This window comes from Bubalus bubalis, chromosome 12, assembly GCF_019923935.1.
Source record: "Bubalus bubalis isolate 160015118507 breed Murrah chromosome 12, NDDB_SH_1, whole genome shotgun sequence".
NCBI classification, from domain to species: domain Eukaryota; kingdom Metazoa; phylum Chordata; class Mammalia; order Artiodactyla; family Bovidae; genus Bubalus; species Bubalus bubalis.
In genome coordinates this window covers 70,732,160-70,750,133 of record NC_059168.1, presented here as the reverse complement: position 1 = coordinate 70,750,133, position 17,974 = coordinate 70,732,160, and the positions used below count along the sequence as shown (strand labels likewise).

General features: G+C 51.0%; 1 protein-coding gene across 3 annotated transcripts in view; it reads left to right on the top strand.

Moving 5' to 3' along the window:
* Positions 1–17,974, top strand: part of PLB1 (phospholipase B1) — a 132,466-nt gene that overhangs the window by 95,057 nt on the left and 19,435 nt on the right. For all 3 annotated transcript variants that reach the window (XM_025261323.2, XM_044926117.1, XM_044926118.1), the window contains 12 exons: positions 455–520; positions 1,467–1,567; positions 2,481–2,562; positions 3,220–3,324; positions 4,341–4,436; positions 4,968–5,039; positions 10,862–10,927; positions 14,508–14,568; positions 15,118–15,176; positions 16,774–16,841; positions 17,059–17,102; positions 17,319–17,418. In XM_025261323.2, the coding sequence (XP_025117108.1) occupies positions 455–520; positions 1,467–1,567; positions 2,481–2,562; positions 3,220–3,324; positions 4,341–4,436; positions 4,968–5,039; positions 10,862–10,927; positions 14,508–14,568; positions 15,118–15,176; positions 16,774–16,841; positions 17,059–17,102; positions 17,319–17,418 (920 nt within the window). The remainder of the gene's footprint in view (positions 1–454; positions 521–1,466; positions 1,568–2,480; positions 2,563–3,219; positions 3,325–4,340; positions 4,437–4,967; positions 5,040–10,861; positions 10,928–14,507; positions 14,569–15,117; positions 15,177–16,773; positions 16,842–17,058; positions 17,103–17,318; positions 17,419–17,974) is intronic.

The following is a 17,974-nucleotide window of genomic DNA, read 5'->3' as shown; positions in this document are numbered from 1 at the left end:
ATACCTGTGTGTGTGTGCATGCACACATAATTCACACACGTGCACATGTACACACACACACACACACTTCTTTCCCCAGCCCCTCAAATTTCTGGCCCGACCTCCCTGTCCCATATAGTGTGAGTCAGCAAGTAGCACATATACAGGGCTTCTGGTCCCCTCTCTTACGATTCCTGAAAGAAAGAGAAGAAACAGTAAACCCCAAGCAGTTAGAAGTGGGACTTGACACGTCCTACTCCTGAAGTAAAGCTCCAGCTGAAGGTTGCAGTCTTCTGTCTGGCCCAGCGAGTACCCAGCTGTTCATCTCAGATTCTGACATCGTGAGCTGGTCACAGTTGGAGGCCAAGGGAGAACGAGTCCTTGGGGCTGGAGCTGGGGGCCTGGGGGAGAACCCAGTTCTGCCTGCTGGCCTGTCTCCCTAACCAGCTTCTCTTCTCTCTCCTGTCTCTTCCAGAATCTTTATTCTGCAGACAACTTTTTTGACCATCTCCGCAATGCCTTGGACATCCTACATAGAGAGGTGGGTGGGGGCTCCCACAAACTTGACACTGCTCAAGCATGGTGGGGAGAAGAGAGTAAAACACCCCCTTCCCAAGGAGCTAGACAAGGACATGGGCTCCTGTCCTTTCCATAGTTTGGGGGTACCCCCAAGGAAGCCTCATGCTATTTGGGACCAGTTCCAAGGGTCTCAGGCTTGAAGGGCAAAGCAGTGTGTGCACTAAGCATCCCCTCACCAGGACTGGGAACGTTCTCTGGTGGTGGCAGCTGGGTGGTTCACAGGCTGGGCACTGCGCCCTGAGTGGCAGGAGTGTCTACAGCAGGCCCCTTTCTGGCCCTGCACCCAACATGTTCTCTCCCTATCCCCTGGCACGGACAAGACTTTCTGGCTGCCTGGGAGGGGTGCTCAGCCAGCCAGAGGCTTCTCTGGGTTTGCCACAACCCTGAGCCTGCTCAGCAGAGTTAGTCCAGGCCAGGCTAGAGGGAGCCCATTAAGGGCTAATGTCCTGGCAAACGGGGCTACCTCACCAAATTGAAAGCTAACTGATAGCTGAACAGAGCTAAGTCGTATTTGACTCTTTTGCAACCCGTGGACTGTAGCCCGCCAGGCTCCTCTGTCCATGGGATTTCCCAGGCAAGAATGCTAGAGTGGGTTGCTATTTCCTTCTCCAGGGGATCTTCCCAACCCAGGAATCAAACCCAGGTCTCCTACATTGAAGGCAGATTCATTATGAGCTGAACCCTCAGCATTTAGACCCAAGACTGCCATGTTGGCCCACTCTGGGAGGCCCATTCACACTGCTGCCCGTGTGGGCGGCACAGACTGCAGGGCTCTGGGTGCTCACCTTGTGCTGACACCTCCCAGGACCCCTCAGGGGCCCCAGAGCCTGGTCCCGCTTCTCAGGGTCCTAAGGCAGCTGGGGAAAGCAGCTTCCCAGGCCCTCTCTCACCCAGAGCCTCGCACATAGGTACCCCGGGCGCTGGTCAACCTTGTGGACTTCATGAGTCCCAGTATCATGAGGCAGGTGTTCCTGGGGAACCCCGACAAGTGTCCCGTGCATCAGGCCAGGTAGGCGGGTGCTTGCTGATCTGGTTCACATGGTGGGAACTCCTCGGGGTCTCTGGGACTTGATCTGTCCATGTGCATCTATAAAGGGGTCTGTGCCAGGACCACCTCCTTCTGGGAGGTCGAGGTCAGGGCTCCCACTTCCCTGACCTCAGGGTACCATTGAACCTCTGTGATAGGGGAAGTTGCTGGGCAGAGGTCAGGGCTGGGACACAGGCTAGTGTTTGAGAGACAGTGCAGCCCAGCCTGTGAGAAGGAGTGACATACAGATGTGTCCACACATGGTGAAACCATAACAAAAGCAAAGCTCACTTACCTTTGCGGGGAAGAAGTGACCTGGGGAGGGACACGCAGCTTCCAGTTGGGAGTGTTTTGTTTCTTAAGTGGAGTGAGAAGGACACAGGTGTGTGTTTTATTGTTCCTCCTGCATCACACATCCATTTATTCACTTAACAAATGCTTTTTAAAGTCTTACTCTGCACCAGGTTCTGTTTTGAGTAGAGAGATCTTTTTTAACATCTGGTAGATTTTATGAGTGTGAAATAATTCATCATAAAACAAAAAGGAACATAGCAGGACACTAGTGTGAACTCCAGAGGTATCTGGGGACCTGAGCAACAGAGGCTCGCCAAAGCATGCGTTTGTACTTATTTTTAAACACTAAACATGGGCTTCTCATTGCCTAAATGCATTTGTTCAGTGTAATTTGTTGAAGGCCCAGGGCCCGTGGTCCAACACTTAGTAATTTGTTAACGTGAGAGGGTGCCCATCCATATATCCTCCCCTTGTGCCTCCCTGGGTCAGGCCTGAAACCTGCCCCGAGCATGTGTAGCAGAGCCTCCTGCGAGCCACTCCCCCACCTCCACCCTGACCACAGCTTTGGCTCTGGGTCCTTCTGTCTCCCCTCTTTTTGCAGCATTTTGTGCAATTGTGTTCTGACCCCGCGGGAGAGCTCCCAAGAGCTGGCCAAGTTGGAGTCCATCACCCGAGCCTACCAGGTAAGACCAAGAAGGTCTCTCCTCCGCCTCGATCAGCACACCAGCCCAGAGCCCCCCTTGGGAGGCTCATGGGAACAGAAGAGCTATTCAGAGTTTGACAGGCAACATCACCATCCAGGCCACTTCCTGGCTTAGGTATCTCAGGCACCTGAGGCAGATTCACAAAGGAACCTAGGTGACAAAGTCCTCATGGCTGAGCTGTCTTGCTGGCTCAACCCTTGGTCTGACAAGGGGAATAGCCCTGGTTGCCCCATGGGACTGCCTTTCCCTCCCCTGCCCCCCAGATGCCCAGCTGCCCCGGCAACCCTCCACCTCTCCAACAGGCAGGCCACGAGCCAATGAGGGTGTTGCAGGTCCCAAGCCTAGCGGCCCTCTGGAGGCCTCTCCTAGATTGCTGTTCCTTTTGGGACTTCCTGCTGGCCCTTCAGAACTTGCAGTCCACTTAAAACCAGAACCAAAAGGAGGCACAACCCATTTCCAATTCTCTGGGAAGAGGTTTGTCATCAAGTATGTTTGTGTTCTCAAGAGAAGAACTGAGTTAGCACACCTGTTGAGGGAGATGGGCACAAGGTCACTGCCCATCACCCCCAGCCTTGCGCTAACGGGTACCTGGAGCTCCCGGGCCTGTGCTGAAGATGCCCACGGGTGTGTCCCCAGAGCAGCATGCGCGAGCTGGTGGAGTCCGGTCGGTACGAGACGCGGGAGGACTTCTCTGTGGTTCTGCAGCCCTTCTTCTACAACATCCGGCTCCCTGTCCTGGCGGTAGGCTCCCTGCCCTCCCTGACAGGGCTCCCACAAGGAGGAGGAAATTCAAAGTGGAAATACCAAGTGCTTCCACAGACTGGGAACAAATGGGGCGGACCCAGGCAGCTCTCGAGCTGCTGCTCTGGTGGCTGCAGCCTCCTTGAACATCAGAACTGTATTCAAGAGGCAGCCCAATGTTTGATGTTCTCATGACTGCTCATTGCAGCCTCCATTTTACTAAGTACCTACTACATGCCAGGCACTGTGCATACCATACATAAAATCTTCACAATTACCTTCTGAGGTGAGGTTTATCATTCCCATGTAAGAGAGGCTCAGAGACATGAAGAATCCTTCCTAAAAGCATGCAGGAAATAAGGGACAGAGGTGAGATTTGAACACGTCCAACTCCAGACTGTTCACTTTCGGCCCCATACCCAGCACTGTGGCTGTTGTTTCTCTCCCTGGCTCTGCTCTCCACCTGACTCTTCCATTCTGAGCAGAAGGGCTCTGTGAATGGGCCAGGGTGGACACTTGGGTCTGTCCACCTGGGCCTCCATCCCAAGGGCCTGGCCTACCAGAAGAAGCTTTAAGCACCTAGACTTTGCCCAGGCCTGAAGCCCTATTCTCCCCACCAAGCTCACTGGGATCAACTGGTCAAGAGTTGGGAAATAGCTGTTCCCAGCTGGCTGGCTAAGACTTCCTCAGGGACTAGGATCTCATTCCCTCATCCATGGCATGGGTTGCATAAATGCGCCTAAAAATATAGATAGCACTTTTTAAATTAAATAAAGGGAATTGTGAGATCCAGAAAGCAGGTTGGGGGCTTGGGGTCACTCAAAGTTGTTGATCTGTGGGACTACTCTGAGCCCTCTCTCGAGGTGAGCAGGCCCTTAGGAAGCCGCAGGTTGGGAGCGCCGCCCAGGGATGTGGGGTGTCGAGAAGTTCACTCCAGAGGGCAGGCCTGCCAGTGAGCTCCACTCTCCACCCTCAGCACCAACAGGATCTTAAGGATGTCTATTTCTCTCCTTCAGGATGGGCGCCCAGATGTGTCCTTCTTCGCCCCAGACTGCCTCAACCCAAGTCAGAAATTCCACTCCCAGCTCTCCAGGGCCCTTTGGGTCAACATGGTAAGATGAGTGGGGTTTCCTGATTCTCTGGGGTTCTAGTCTAGAGCAAAGCACCAGCCCCTCCAGAATGGAGCTTGTTCTTGGCCTCCCTTTACAAGCAAAGTGTGGAGGAGAGTCGATGTAGAATGAAAAATACAGAGTCCTTAAGATTCCTGGATCAACCGCATCCTCTCTGACAGGCTTTGAACTGATGCAGGACTCTTTACATGAATACAAGGCAGAACCCTCATGTTTATTCAGTATTTTCTATGTGCCAACAACTCTGCTAGGCAGTTTAAGCCATGTTTATCTCATTTAAGCTTCTCAACAGCCCTGCAAGACTTATAAGTTTACAAGGAAGCTGAATCCTACAGAAGCTAAGAGACTTGCCCAGTATCCCACAGCTGATGACTGGCAGAGCCAGGAGGAGAAGCCAACCCCCCTGAAATCAAGTTCTGAGCGTTCCCCCACTGCAGGATGCCCTGCCAGGGAATGTTCACTTCAGCGAAGACAAATTAGTACACTCACGGCTCTCTTTTTCTCCCCCATCAGCTTGAACCACTGGGAAGGAAAACAGATACCCTGGACCTGACAGCATACATACCCCTCTCCTGCCCTGCTCAGGTAATGCTGCTCTCCAGAAACCCAGAGCTCAGGCCCTGCCCATCTCCCTTTACACCGCCCCCAACCCCTGACCCCCCAACACCAGCACTTCTCTGTCACCCATCTTGCTCCTTGCCTGGGAACAGATGGATTCAGAGGATGGAGGGGAGTAGAGGAGAATGGAGAGGGGAGAAGAGGGTGCAGAAGCACCTCTGTCTTTGGGAGAAGCAGGTGGGAGAGGAGGCCTGAGCCCAGCAGAGGGAGAGGAGCAGGGTAACAATGTGGATTCTTCAGGAGAGGAATTAAGAAGCCAGAGGTGGCCAGACCGAGCATTTTAGCAGAGACACGTGGGGCCAGTGGGAAGGTCCACCTGCAGGTTGGTGGCCTAGTATGAAGCCAGCTGAGATCAGAAGTTGCAGTTAGTCGTCATGGAATCTGGATTGGGAGTATCTGGCAGGAAATTGGTCAAAGAGGAAAGCCCTAGAGCCACCTGGGGAAGGGACAGGCAGGACCGGCTTTGAGATAGTTGGAGTGAGGCTGGCCTGGGCTCATTTTAAGGAGGAAGATGTAAGTGGTTGTTAGACCTGATTTCAGGCCTAGGAGTGGGGCAGGTACACACGCCCTTTGCCTTCAGCTCCCTCTTCAAGCCTCTGTCTTAAGGCTTTTTAACCAAATAAGGTTGAGGCCAGAGAGCCCTCGACAGCAATGAAAGAGAGACAGCCTGACACAGTCTGGGGGGCCGGGTTTCCCACCTGGGTCTGACTGTGTCACCTTCTCCCACCCTCCCGACTGAACAGGGAGAGGACCTACATCTCCCCCATGTGTCTGCCAGGGGTCTAGAGGCAGTGGGCACCCTTCCCTGTCTGCTGCCTTCCCCACACCAGTCTCAGATACCGGCCTTGGGTACCATTAGCCTCACCAGGCGGGTGGGCTGAAGGGATGCAGAAGTAGAGGCGGTGATAGTAGAGGGCTCACATGCTGGGTCCAGGGCTCAGGGCAAAGATAACCGTCAAATGATGTAACAATCAGTGTAGCGTAGATGCCTCTGGTCCAGATGGTCAGATGCAGGCTGAAGGGGTGGGGCAGAGGCTTAAGGGCCCTTCTGTATCACGTGTAAACGCTTGAATTGCTAGATCCTGAGCTTGTCCAGCGCATTCTAGGGGTAGGGCCAGGCAACCTGGGTAGTAGAGGCATTTGGGGACTCAGAGTGGTGGCTATAAACCATATGGGGGGGGGGGTGGAGTTTCAATATTTTAACAACCATATGGCCATACTGAACATCAGCCATGGGAAACCCTCTCCAATCTGCCAATTCTCCTTCTATTTAATAGTGAAAGTAATAACAACGCAGTCCAGGGAGCCATCCTTTGCTCTCTTTCTTTCTCACAAGTATCTACTATATTCCAGGTTGGAGCCTAGGCTCTGGGTCGGGTAGAGCTCTGTCACCACGGGCTCAAGGCCGCAGACCAGGCAAGGAGCCCCGAAAGGCTACTGCCTCGGCCAGAATCTCAGGCCACTCCTGAGGTGGGCTCCGCTCCTCCTCCTGGACCAGCCTGACTGAGCCGTCGGTGAGCAGAGGAGAGCAAATCCAGCCTCCTGGAACCGTAGAAGCCCCGCCTGGGAGAAGCGGTTGCCAGGCAACCCCGGAGCCCTTTCCAAAAGATCCATCTGTTGGCCGGCCTAACTTCAAGGCACCAGGCACTGTGGAATCCTGCACTCCTCAGGTCCCATCTGCTCCCTGCAGTGTGCCATGGAGCTATATAAAAGTCCACCAGCATCTCAGTATGAGCTGACAGGGGCCAGGCAGCACATATTTTAATCCTAGCTGAGTCTAAACATAGAGGCAACAGGCAGGACCCAGCGGGGAGGAGGGGCTGAGACAGATGCAAGCACCGGGGAGTTTCTTTCTCAACTTCCTGCCTGCTCCTCCCCCAGCTCCAGTCAAGGGCAAGTGCATTCTGCCCAGCCAGGTCCTGCGCTTAACTGCGCTCTGTGGATTTCTGTTAGACTTTCAGGTTGGACATGTGATTTCATAACTCAGCCTTTCTCTACACAATCCTCACTCTGAGATTTGTCCATTTCCAGGGTTTCCTGTTAAATTTCCTTGCCTAGGATCTCCCAACCTATATCTTTGTTTCTAATTTTTTTTCTCCAAACTTGAGCTATATTTCTAACCCTTTAGAGGTCTTCCTCCCTTGGTTATAAAGTTTACCCAGAAGACAGATTAAATATATGGTCAGGGTACCAACAAAATAGAAAGACATAGTGAGACAAACAGAAATAATTTCAAGTGATATTTCATCATTCAGTCTTTCCTCTTGAGAAAATCTGAGCTTTGTTGGATTCTCTTATACTTTATTGTTTAGCGATATTTCTATTTTAGCATTACATATACAGGGCTATTCTCTTTTGAATGCTTTGGACTTCCAGATCTCCCAAATCTGCCCTGAACCCATCATCTCAAACTCAACATTCATTTAGAAAATAATTTTTGAGTAAGAATGTCAAAATAGGACCAAAATCAATGTCTTCCCAAACTCCCTAATCCTGAAGACTTCCTCTGTCCATATTGTCGTGGTGGTCACAGTTCTGCAGGGGTGAAACGTCAGGCCCCTCGCCTGATAGAATCCTTCCTAGGCCTTCCTCTTCCCACTTCCACCACCCCAGTTCAGGTCCTTGTCACTGTGGGTGTTAAAATTCTTACCTGCTTCTTTCCATCATAAAGCAACAGAGAATTTTATAACTTTAGAATCTCAGTGGGGAGGGCTTTGGAGTCCTGCTGATGCAATCTCTCATATAATTGAGTTATTCTACCACATCCTCCCAGGCTTCCCATGTGGTACTAGTGGTAAAGAACCCACCTGCCAATGCAGGAGACATAAGAGATGTGGGTTCAATCCCTGGGTTGGGCAGATCCCCTGGAGGAGGGCATGGCAACCCACTCCAGTATTCTTGCCAGGAGAATCCCATGGACAGAGGAGCCTGGAGGGCTACAGTCCATAGGGTCGCACAGTTGGACACAACTGAAATGACTTAGCATGCATGTACCACATCCTCCCAAAGCAAGCAGAGGCTTATGGCCCCTGCTTAAACCTCCACACTCTCAAGGCAGTGCATTACTAACAGCCAAGTGGCTATCCATTAACAGGTTGTGGAATCAGCTTAGTAGGTCATGTTTGGGATGGGATGATGGGATGGGATAGAAATGTCAGTGGGTACTCCTATGTCCTCCTCCTCTTTACCACTACCACCCTTCCCTGGATCTTCTCAATTTCCTCAACCATTTATGGCAGACAAGTATTCCAAACCCTGCCTCATATAGTAGGTATGAGTCCTTGGAATGTGACCCCACTTAAGTCGGTGTCTGGGCCTGACTATACACATCTGGTTTGGTCCGAGCAGCACAGAACAGAAGAACACCAGCTCTCCTTCACTGTGGAAGTTTACACCTGTAAACACTGCCAGGATGCACATGCCCTTTTCCAGTAGCCACTGACTCATGTCGCTGACTCACATCAGTGGCTGACCAGGCTCTGCCCCCTGGCAGGCTGCACCATCTTTTCCCAGCTGTACCGAGGAGAACAGTTCCTTGTGCTGGCATTCAGCGGGCTTCGCTTTCTGCTTACTGGCATTACCAGCCTAGCCTAGGAGAGCCAGCAGACTAAGTGGACTCCCTTTTCCCTCTGCTGAGCTCCAGGACTTTCACCCAGTCTGACTCACGCATGCACAATGCAGCTGACGATCAATAAAACAGGCCCCAGGCACTCGGGCCACTTGCCTGGCCCTGTCCTGGACCTGTTCTCATTGTTCCTTCTCTGGCCTCACTTCCCTCCACATTCCGGTGTCTCCCTGACCTCTGACCTCTTAGTTCAGTCTCTCCCCTCTGGCCCGTCCCTCTACCCTTGGGTCCTGTGATGAAATAAACTCCCCAGCTTGACTTTCAGCACATGCAGAAGGGCAGGTGGAGTCTGCCCTCCGGTTCCCCTTATGCTAGCTACTCTGAGAAAAGCTCTGGCTCCCAGGCCCTATGCCCAATCAGGGTCTTGGGAAGTGGGGGGAGAATAATGAGGAGTGACCTACCTCCCGCCGAGTCTCATCTTTAAGGACCACACGTCCCCAGATCCCCCAGATCATGCAGTCCTTCCTCAGCAATTACTGCACTTGCTGGACACACTGTTCTTTGATGCTCTGCTACCCAATACTTATCATGTTTTCTGCCTCACTGAATTGTATGCCTCTGGATCCTCCCTTCATCCAGCACCTAGAACAGAGCTCTGAACACATGGGGTTTTACAAAGGTGAGTCAGTTGTTTATAGGATGCTACGTGCCCTCAGCTGCTAGGGAATCTCAGGGGACAGGGGACACTGAGTAGCCTTGGCCAGAGACAAGTCTGGTTAACCATGGTGACATGCCTCTGTAAGGTCTCTCTCACCTTGCACTGTCGCAGATGGTCCAGGGCACACTTCCTGCCCTTGACCCTGAGTGCTCCTCTGGCCCGTGTTTCAGGGGCCTGGACTCAGACCAAAGGAGAGGCGTGGCATGCCCCAGGGGGCAAGGTCTGTGCTGAGGGCTGGGGGTTGGGTTTTGCGCATGTAGATTTCCTCCTCCAAGCTAACTGCTAAGACCACCTCCTCATCCCTCTGTCTGGCCAACAGGTCTTTTGCAGGCCTGACCCTGGTGTGAGCCGTGGAATGAGGGCATTGCTGGTCAGGAGGCCTGATGGATCAGGCCCAGCTCTGCCCTCAGTGCACCTGGCGCAGGCCCCTGCTCCCCCCTGTACCTCAGTTGCCCCTCACCTGTAAAGCGGGATCACTCAGGGTTGAAAACTCAGATGCAGTGCCAGGCTAGAACATGACTGTGTGGGTGGGATGGACAAGAGACAGTGGCAGGGCAGAACTGAAGGGTACACGCCTCTTGTGGCAGCATTCAGGGTTGTCATCTTCTCTCCTTCTCCTTTTTAAACACCTTTCAGGCCAAAATAAAGCAGATGGGCAATAGGCTTTCAACCCCTGGAACAGATATCCAATGACATCTCCTCCAACATTCTGGTTCTTCCTACTTACTCCCATATTATTCCCACATTTTCAGACTGTGGCCCTTCTACTCTACTGAACATGACTTGTGAAGGTGTTGACAGCCCTGGGCTGTCTGGGCTGATCTCTGTCTTACAAACTTTTTCTTGCTTCACTGTCATTTCCACATTTTCTCATTACCTGCTTTCCCCTGCTACCCCTCTGTCTACTTCCTTCTTCCTTCTTTGACTAACTTATCACCCACAATGGAATACACTTGGATTCTTGACTGGGCATGTATGAAACCAGTGGTGAAATAGATAGGTGGGCAGGGAATGAAGAGGCCGTTTCATGAGAAAAAAATGCAACCAGCGTTTGTGAAGCCAACCCGAAACGGGTAAGGGACACAACTCAAAGGAGGCAAAATCATAGCAACAGATGTTAAAATACACTGATGATCATAACATAGTTTGGAGAAGAAAAGATCCCTATAATATCAATCTTTTGCCAGAGCAATGACAAAGGAGATTAAGTCATTCTGATGATTAGGGAGATGTTCCATTGTCAGGGTGAAAAGAAAAGCACAGAACCCTGAAAAGAACGTGGATGGAACCCTTTTTAGTTCTTTTATTGTGCATCCCTTGTCAAAGCTGTTATGTAAAACCCTCTAGGGAATGAATGAAATTCTGTCTGTATGATTCTTTCTATTTAAATGCAGAAGAATCATGTTAAATGAACCTAGAGGACAGGACTGTTAGTACTTAATATTTCCTAAGCAGTCTTCCAGGCTGTTAGGTAACTTCTCCCTGTGGTTTCTTTTCCTCTCTTAGATTGAGCCCTTCCTGCGAACCCCCCGGAACAGTAACTACACATACCCCACCACGCCCTCCATTGAGGTAATAACTCCTGACACATGTCTGCCTCTCTCAGAGACAAACCATTTCCACCCCCCGCCCCCGGCGACTCGGGGAGTGGTGCGGATTTCAGAGAAGTAGCTTAAGCAGAAACGTACCCTTCTTACCTACTGGATATTGGAATGTGAAACAAAGGCTCCTGAACCACAGAGTCCCAGGATTGTCCTAACTTGTTCTCAAGTGTTTTCCTGACGTCAGCAACCGACTAGAGGAAGTGCCTGTGGATCAGTCTTCTTTGACCTTTGCACAGACATCATTTCTGATCAGGCAGCTCAGCCTTTCAAGAAGGGATGAGGGGGAGGCAGTGGGTATAATGCACATCGATTTCCTGTAAGGTGGGAGCTGAGTAGGAAGAGCCTCAATTCCAGGGGCTGGGCTCCCAGGAAGTTGATGTATATGCAGGTGGGTCTCCAGGGCTTGTCTGGTTCAGGTCAGTCATTCTAGCTCTGAGGATTTAAGGCCCATGGCTTTAGGGACAGTTGCTGCAAAGATGGCCTGGAAGATCCTGAACCACACCAGGCCTTGCGGGACAGGCTTGGTCCAGGCCACATCTGTCGGCCACCTGGACAGGGAATCAATCGCCAGTGTCAGCTGAGCACCTGTGGTTTGCCCAGTCTTGTGCTAGGGGCCAGCAGGGATTCAGAGGAGTGTCAGACATTGTTCTGTCCTCGGGAGTTAAGAGGTTCCAGACTGGGCACCTCCTGTGTGTCGAGCACTGTTTCAGGAAGATAGAGCCGTAGAGCAGACAGACGGAGCCCATCCCTTTTACGGACCCTACAGTCTACTGAAGGAGGCACCCAATAGACAGCGAAGCATAGTCATGTCAGAGAGTAAGGACAGTCTTGAGAAAGTGCGATGGGACAAGGAAAGCACATTCTGATGAGCTGTGACCAAGACCAGCGATTGCAGAGGCTCAGAACTGGGGCTGAGTTGGGTGTATTTGAGGGGAGAAAGAAGTCAGCATGGCTATGGGCGTGCAAATGAAGTGGAGAGTTGGGGTCATGAGATAAGCGGGGTCGTCAAGGGCATAATCATACAGAATCTGAACCCCTGAGAAAAAAGGTTGAACTTTGGTGGAGAGCTGTGGCAAGCTCTTGGAGGTTCTAGGAGAAAGTGGTATAATCTGGTTCACCTTTTTAAAAGAGCTCCCTGACTAGTGTGGAAAATGGATGGGGGAGTAGCAGGAGTGATTGAGGAAAGACCTTTTATACGCCAGCTGAAGCACTGAGACTAACTTACATGAAAATATTGAAGAACTGTCGGATGCTCAGCTCTGAGATACAGGCCACATCAGCTTCATGGCTGGGGTAATGCCATGGTTCAGCATCTCCAAATTCTCTCAGGCTCACATTAGCCCAACAGAGGCTTATTTCAGGCCAATCGTGGACCAAAATCCATTAGAACTGAAATGTCAGCTGCATCTTGTCAGTTAGGCTTTTATTTATTTATCTAACATGTGTGTATTTATTGGATGCCTAAATGGTGCAGGTGCTGTGCTAAGTGCCAGGTATACACCGATGAACAAAGTGGTTCTGGCCCATTGTCTTTTATCTTAGTCTCACATGCCTTTGCTTCTGTTGCTGGAAGAGTGAAAAACTCAGGCATAGAAAGTGATTTTTTAAAAAATACTTTGCTATTTAAATTAGCCACAGACGGGCCACATCAACATTACTTGAGAACTTGTTAGAAATACAGAGTCCTGGGTGGCACCCCAGTCCTGCTGACTCAGGACCTGCATTTCCCAAGACCTGCAGGCGATCTGGGTGCCCTGGCATAAGGTACAGCCTCTGCAACCTAAGCAGTTCTTCCCTTGGGACAGATGAACGTGCTCCAGTTCCGACCTGCATCTGCCTGCAGGGGATGGGCTTGTCTCTGGCTCATCAGTTCTCTGAGATGTTTCTAAAGCACTCACGGCTGTAGAATTATTTTAAATTGCATCTTCTCTGGATATTTGTCATCTACACACAAACATGTTCTTGATTTCAATAGAACCTCCACACAGAATGAGGACTCCATCAGAATGACTAATTGAGCAGTTCCTTGGAATACTCATTTACATCAGATTAAGCAAATAATACATAAAGGAAGTTGCATGTTGCTCCCTTGTGAAAGGAGTGTTTTAACAAGGTGTGTCTACATCAGCCTCTGATCAGATGAAAGAGACAAACTTCCAAAGGTTTGGCAACCACACACCTAGAGAATCAGCCAACCAGACAACACCTATGTGTGGAGCCCTACTGTGCACTCAGCACCAGGCTTGTCCCTCAAGCCCCTCTGGGGACGTGCAGGTGTCTGGGACACTAGGGAAGGATGTCTGTTTCTCTCCCAGATGCTATGCCCTCTGCTTCCTACCTCATCCCCTTCTCCAGCCCTTGGAAAGTGTGCTCTGTATTCCAGAGTCAAGAAACTGTGACTAAAAGTATATAGGTTATGGGCTTCCTTGGTGGCTTAGAATCTGCCTGCCAATACAGAAGATGTGGGTTTGATCCCTGGGTAGGGAAGAACCCCGGGAGAAAGAAATGGCAACTCACTCCAGTATTCTTGCCTTGGAGATCCTATGGACAGAAGGGCCTGGTGGGCTACAGTCCATGGGATTGCAAAAGAATTGGACATGACTTAGCGACTAAAAAAACAAAAAATCCAAGTTATAGACTTTATTTTATACACATGCAAGGAACTGGTTGGCTATTAAATACACAAAAAAGACATACACACATTCGGAAATGATATACAGAAACTAAAAACTTGGCATTTGTAAAAATTTCACATTGCTTTCCTAAAAATATTGTAATTATTGTTTTGGTCCTAGCATGGTAATTAGTGTCCATTAATTTCACGTTAAGCAACACCACCTAAACCCATGTGGAGCCCTGTGGTTGCCCTATGGCGAGGAGATCTAAGACCGTAGTTTGCAAACTCTATGCAATGATCACCTGGGGAGCAACTAAAAGGCATCGAATCCAGGTGCCACCCCAGACAAAGTCAGAATTTCTGGGGATGAGACCCAAGCACTGTTTTGTGCATGGGGAGGTGGCAAACACCCTTTTCCTCTTCGATTCCCCTCTCACTCCATCCACAAGCCACAGCTCTTTGCTTCACATGATCCTCTACAGTGACATAGTTTTAGCTAAGGAATTCTTGGTGGAGACTGGAAGAAGATTGAGGAGGCATTTGTGTTTATGTTGGTGTCTATAGAGAATCTTAGGATAGATTCTAGGTTAGTGAAAGTGAGTGTGTTAGTCACTCAGTAGTGTCCGACTCTTTGCGACCCCATGGACTGTAGCTCACCAGGCTCCTCTGTCCGTAGGATTCTTCAGGCAAGAATACTGGAGGGGGTTGTCATTTGCTTCTCCAGGGGATCTTCCCTGGATTTAACATGAAAGAATCAATGACCTATATCCTGGATGCCAGTGTCCCTCAGCTGCCTCTGCCAGTTTTCATCAAGGCACCATGTTTAGGGAACAACTGTGTGCAGGGGAAGAATTCTTTAGCTAACTCTTCTTGGGCTAACCTTCCTGCACCGTGAGTGTCTGCTGTTGCGTGTTTGCTTTTGTTGATTTAGAACTGGGGGAGTGACTTCTTGTGTATGGAGCAGAATCCTTCCAACAGTGTCCCCACGTCAGGTGAGTATAAACGTCATCACCCCCTTCAGTCAAGGGCTAAGTGTCAGGTTGCTGGGAGAACCTACAAGCACATCTTAGAGCCTTGGGCAGGCCTTGCTGATTCCTGTGCACTGTAGACCTTGATCCTGGGCAGCCCATGACAAGCTAGCCTGCAGCATTGCTGGGCTCCCAGGTACTCCTCAAACCACACTTCTCATCTCAACTTGTTTCTAATGGCAACTCCTCAGGCCTCCCTGCCTAGTGAGGTAGGTAGAGTCAGGGATGGGGCTCCTCTCTGCCTGTGCTCATGATCCCCACAGCTGGAACTTTCTTGGACCCCTCAAGAATGAATTGGGCTCCTCTCCGGATGGCTAAGAGCCATCAAGCCCATTACCTTCAGTGCCTTGGTGGCTCTGGATGCATGGAAGAGACAAATTTTCTAAAGCCTTAGGCTGGAAATAAGTGTAATGGGGATGGATGGGATGAGAATGGAATCTCAGGCTTCTAGTCAGGTTAATAGTTAAAAGGAAGACCTCCACCAACCATCCATCTCTTTGCCTGTCTCCTTAGTCCATGAGCTCCGACCAGCAGATATCAAAGTGGTGGCTGCCCTGGGTGACTCGCTGACTGTGAGTACGGAGTTGAGCCAGGAATCAACTCTTCTTCCACACTGGCTCTGCATTCAGCATCTAGCTGACACTGTTGAGAACCTACCTGTGTCCGGCACTGAAGCACAGCCAGGCAGCCACGAGACATTAGCAGGCAATCTAGAAGCCCTGCCCTTCACCCTTCCACACCCCTGCTCAAACACCACCTCCTCCCATGAGGCTTCCCTCCAGCCCCAGATCGAAGCCATCCCATCCCTTCTTCCCCGCCCCCCCGTTCCCAAGCATTCCATCTGTATGTGCTAAGGTACTTATCCAAGTCTGCCCGGCATCACTAGGGAACTCATCTCCCTCACTCTCTCCTCGGGTGGTGGGTCTACCCACAAACCACCCAGCTCCCCTTCACCCCATTCAAAAATGTGTTCTTGGGGGCAGAAGGGACCCAATTCCTGCACATAGTATAGTTTCACTAAAGGAATTATATTGGCCAACCTAAGATTTCGCTATTGCTATGTGTGAAACAGTCTGCTGGCTTTTCAGAGGGAAAAGAAGTATGAGATGTGGTCTTAACCCTCTTAAAACTTGTCCAGCTGGGGAAATAAAAAACTTACACTGAAGGAGATACCTATCCAGATAGGTGACAAATAGGACTCTTGAAATCAGGTATTCATGTCTATAGAGAAACAACTTCCCTGTATGTGTGTGAGTGCATCTTAATTTTCATACGAACATGGGGAAAGCTGTGGAAGGACTCACATCAGGCTCTTAACCATTCATCGGCTCTGGTGGTGTGTATATGTGGGTAAGGGGTGAGGAGGGATGTGGAACCTGCAGCAGGAGGCAAGGTTATTAAAGTAGGGGTAAATTATTAACTAAAAAATCCTTGTATTATTTCCCTGGCTCACTTACTTTAGTAAGTTTCAAAGAGGAATTTCTCTTTTTTAATAATAGGGCCTTTAGGTAAAGCTTTATGGAGGAGGTGGAAGGTGATCAAGGTCTTAGGGAATGAACTGGAGACGTAAGGGCTAGAAAGGAGGAAGTTTAGTATTCTGGAAAGGGATGGAGTGGCTGTTAATAGGCTGCCCCAAGGCTCTCATGCTTCAGATCAACTTGTTTAGACCTGAAGGTGTGTGTGGACAGGAAAGGGGGGTGAACAAGAAAGGAAAGTGGAAACCAGGCCATGTGAGCTCAGAATGTTGGTGAAGGGTCAGAGTCAGGGGAAGCGTGAAGAAGCAGGTGTGCTTGGAGGAGCAGGTGGGAAACTGAGTGAGAAGGGAAGAAACACTGGGGGCTGGGGCCAAATGGAACCAGAGCTGTCCATGGCGAGGAGATGAGAGTCTCACCAGGGAGTATGGCAGAGGGAACACAAAGAGTTGGAAGCCAGAGAAGTTGGGGAGGAAGAATCTTACTTCTTCCATGACTTGGTTACTGGTTGTGTGTGGAAGGCTGGGGAGTCAGGACAACTCAGAGATTAAGCAGCCTGGAGAAAAACTGGTACCATTTTCAGAAAAGGTAAATCCAGGTCCCAGCTGCTACACCAGGGCCAGAGGGGCTTTCCCCAGTGCCCCCAGCCTGCCCCTGACCCAGCCCAGCTCTACAGCCTTCTCTTTGCCTTTTTCAGACAGCAGTAGGAGCCCGACCCAGCAACTCCAGTGACCTCCCCACATCCTGGAGAGGACTCTCCTGGAGGTGAGGGTGTTCTCTCATCTCTGCTGATGATGCTCCCCATACAGGCATGGGTGGTATGTTTCCCCATCACTCATCAGAGATGAGGCCAGGTACCCATGGCCCAGCGCTGGAATGCAAGGGGATGCCTTGATGCTCATGCTAGTCCTAAGGGGGATGGGACTCCTGCCCTGGGGCAGCCTCTCTGGTGATTTTAACAAATGTGCTTTCTCTTCCCCAGCATTGGAGGGGATGGTGACTTAGGGACCCACACCACACTTCCCAGTAAGTAGCAACACAGAGAAGCACCATCACTGTGGCCATAACAACCCCTCGCAGTGGCCAGGGCCCTCCCCTGAGCGAGGGAAGAGAAGGTTATCTATAAGGAGGGGGAGTCAGTCCACCCTGAAAAGACCAGGAGCATCCGGTCCACACCTGTGCCCCAACATTGTATATCCATCTCCCTCTCACCTGTGCACTCTTCCATCTCCCCCTTCAAAGACATTCTGAAGAAGTTCAACCCCAACATCCTCGGCTTCTCCACCGGCACCCGAGAGGAGACAGCAGGGCTGAATGTAGCCACAGAAGGGGCCAGGGCTCGGTGAGTAGACGGGGATACCAGAGGGAGAGGAGGGCAAGGCTGGGAGATCGGGGAGGAGGGAAGGGAGGTGTCTGAGCAGCACTAGTGGCTGTGGACAGAATGCTCCTGCTCCCCAGCCCCGAGCTGCCCCTCACGTGCATTATCTCCTGAAATCCTCACCCACTTTTAGATGGGCATTAGCATGAGGACCCAGAGACTTAAACCGTTTCCTGAACAGCCCAGGGTCATCAGAGCAAGGGCCCAGAGAAACCTGGATGAAGCAGGCTGAATCAGAGCCTTCGCTCTGCCTGCGGCACTGTTAACACCTCTCAGGGCAGTGGGAGGAAGCACTTGAGGGTGCCTGGGCGACAGGCAGGCGGCCGGGGCCCAGGATGCATCCTGCTGACTTCAGCTGACCTCCCTACCCAGGGGAGGCCAGAGTCGAATGCGTGGGGGACTCTCAGCACCCCTGGAACACAGAGCAAAGGAACGCCCCACAGAGGGCCACCCTTCCTTTCTCTCCTCTAGTCCTGGACTCTGAAAAGGCCGTATTTGACACTAGGGAGTTAGGTGGTAG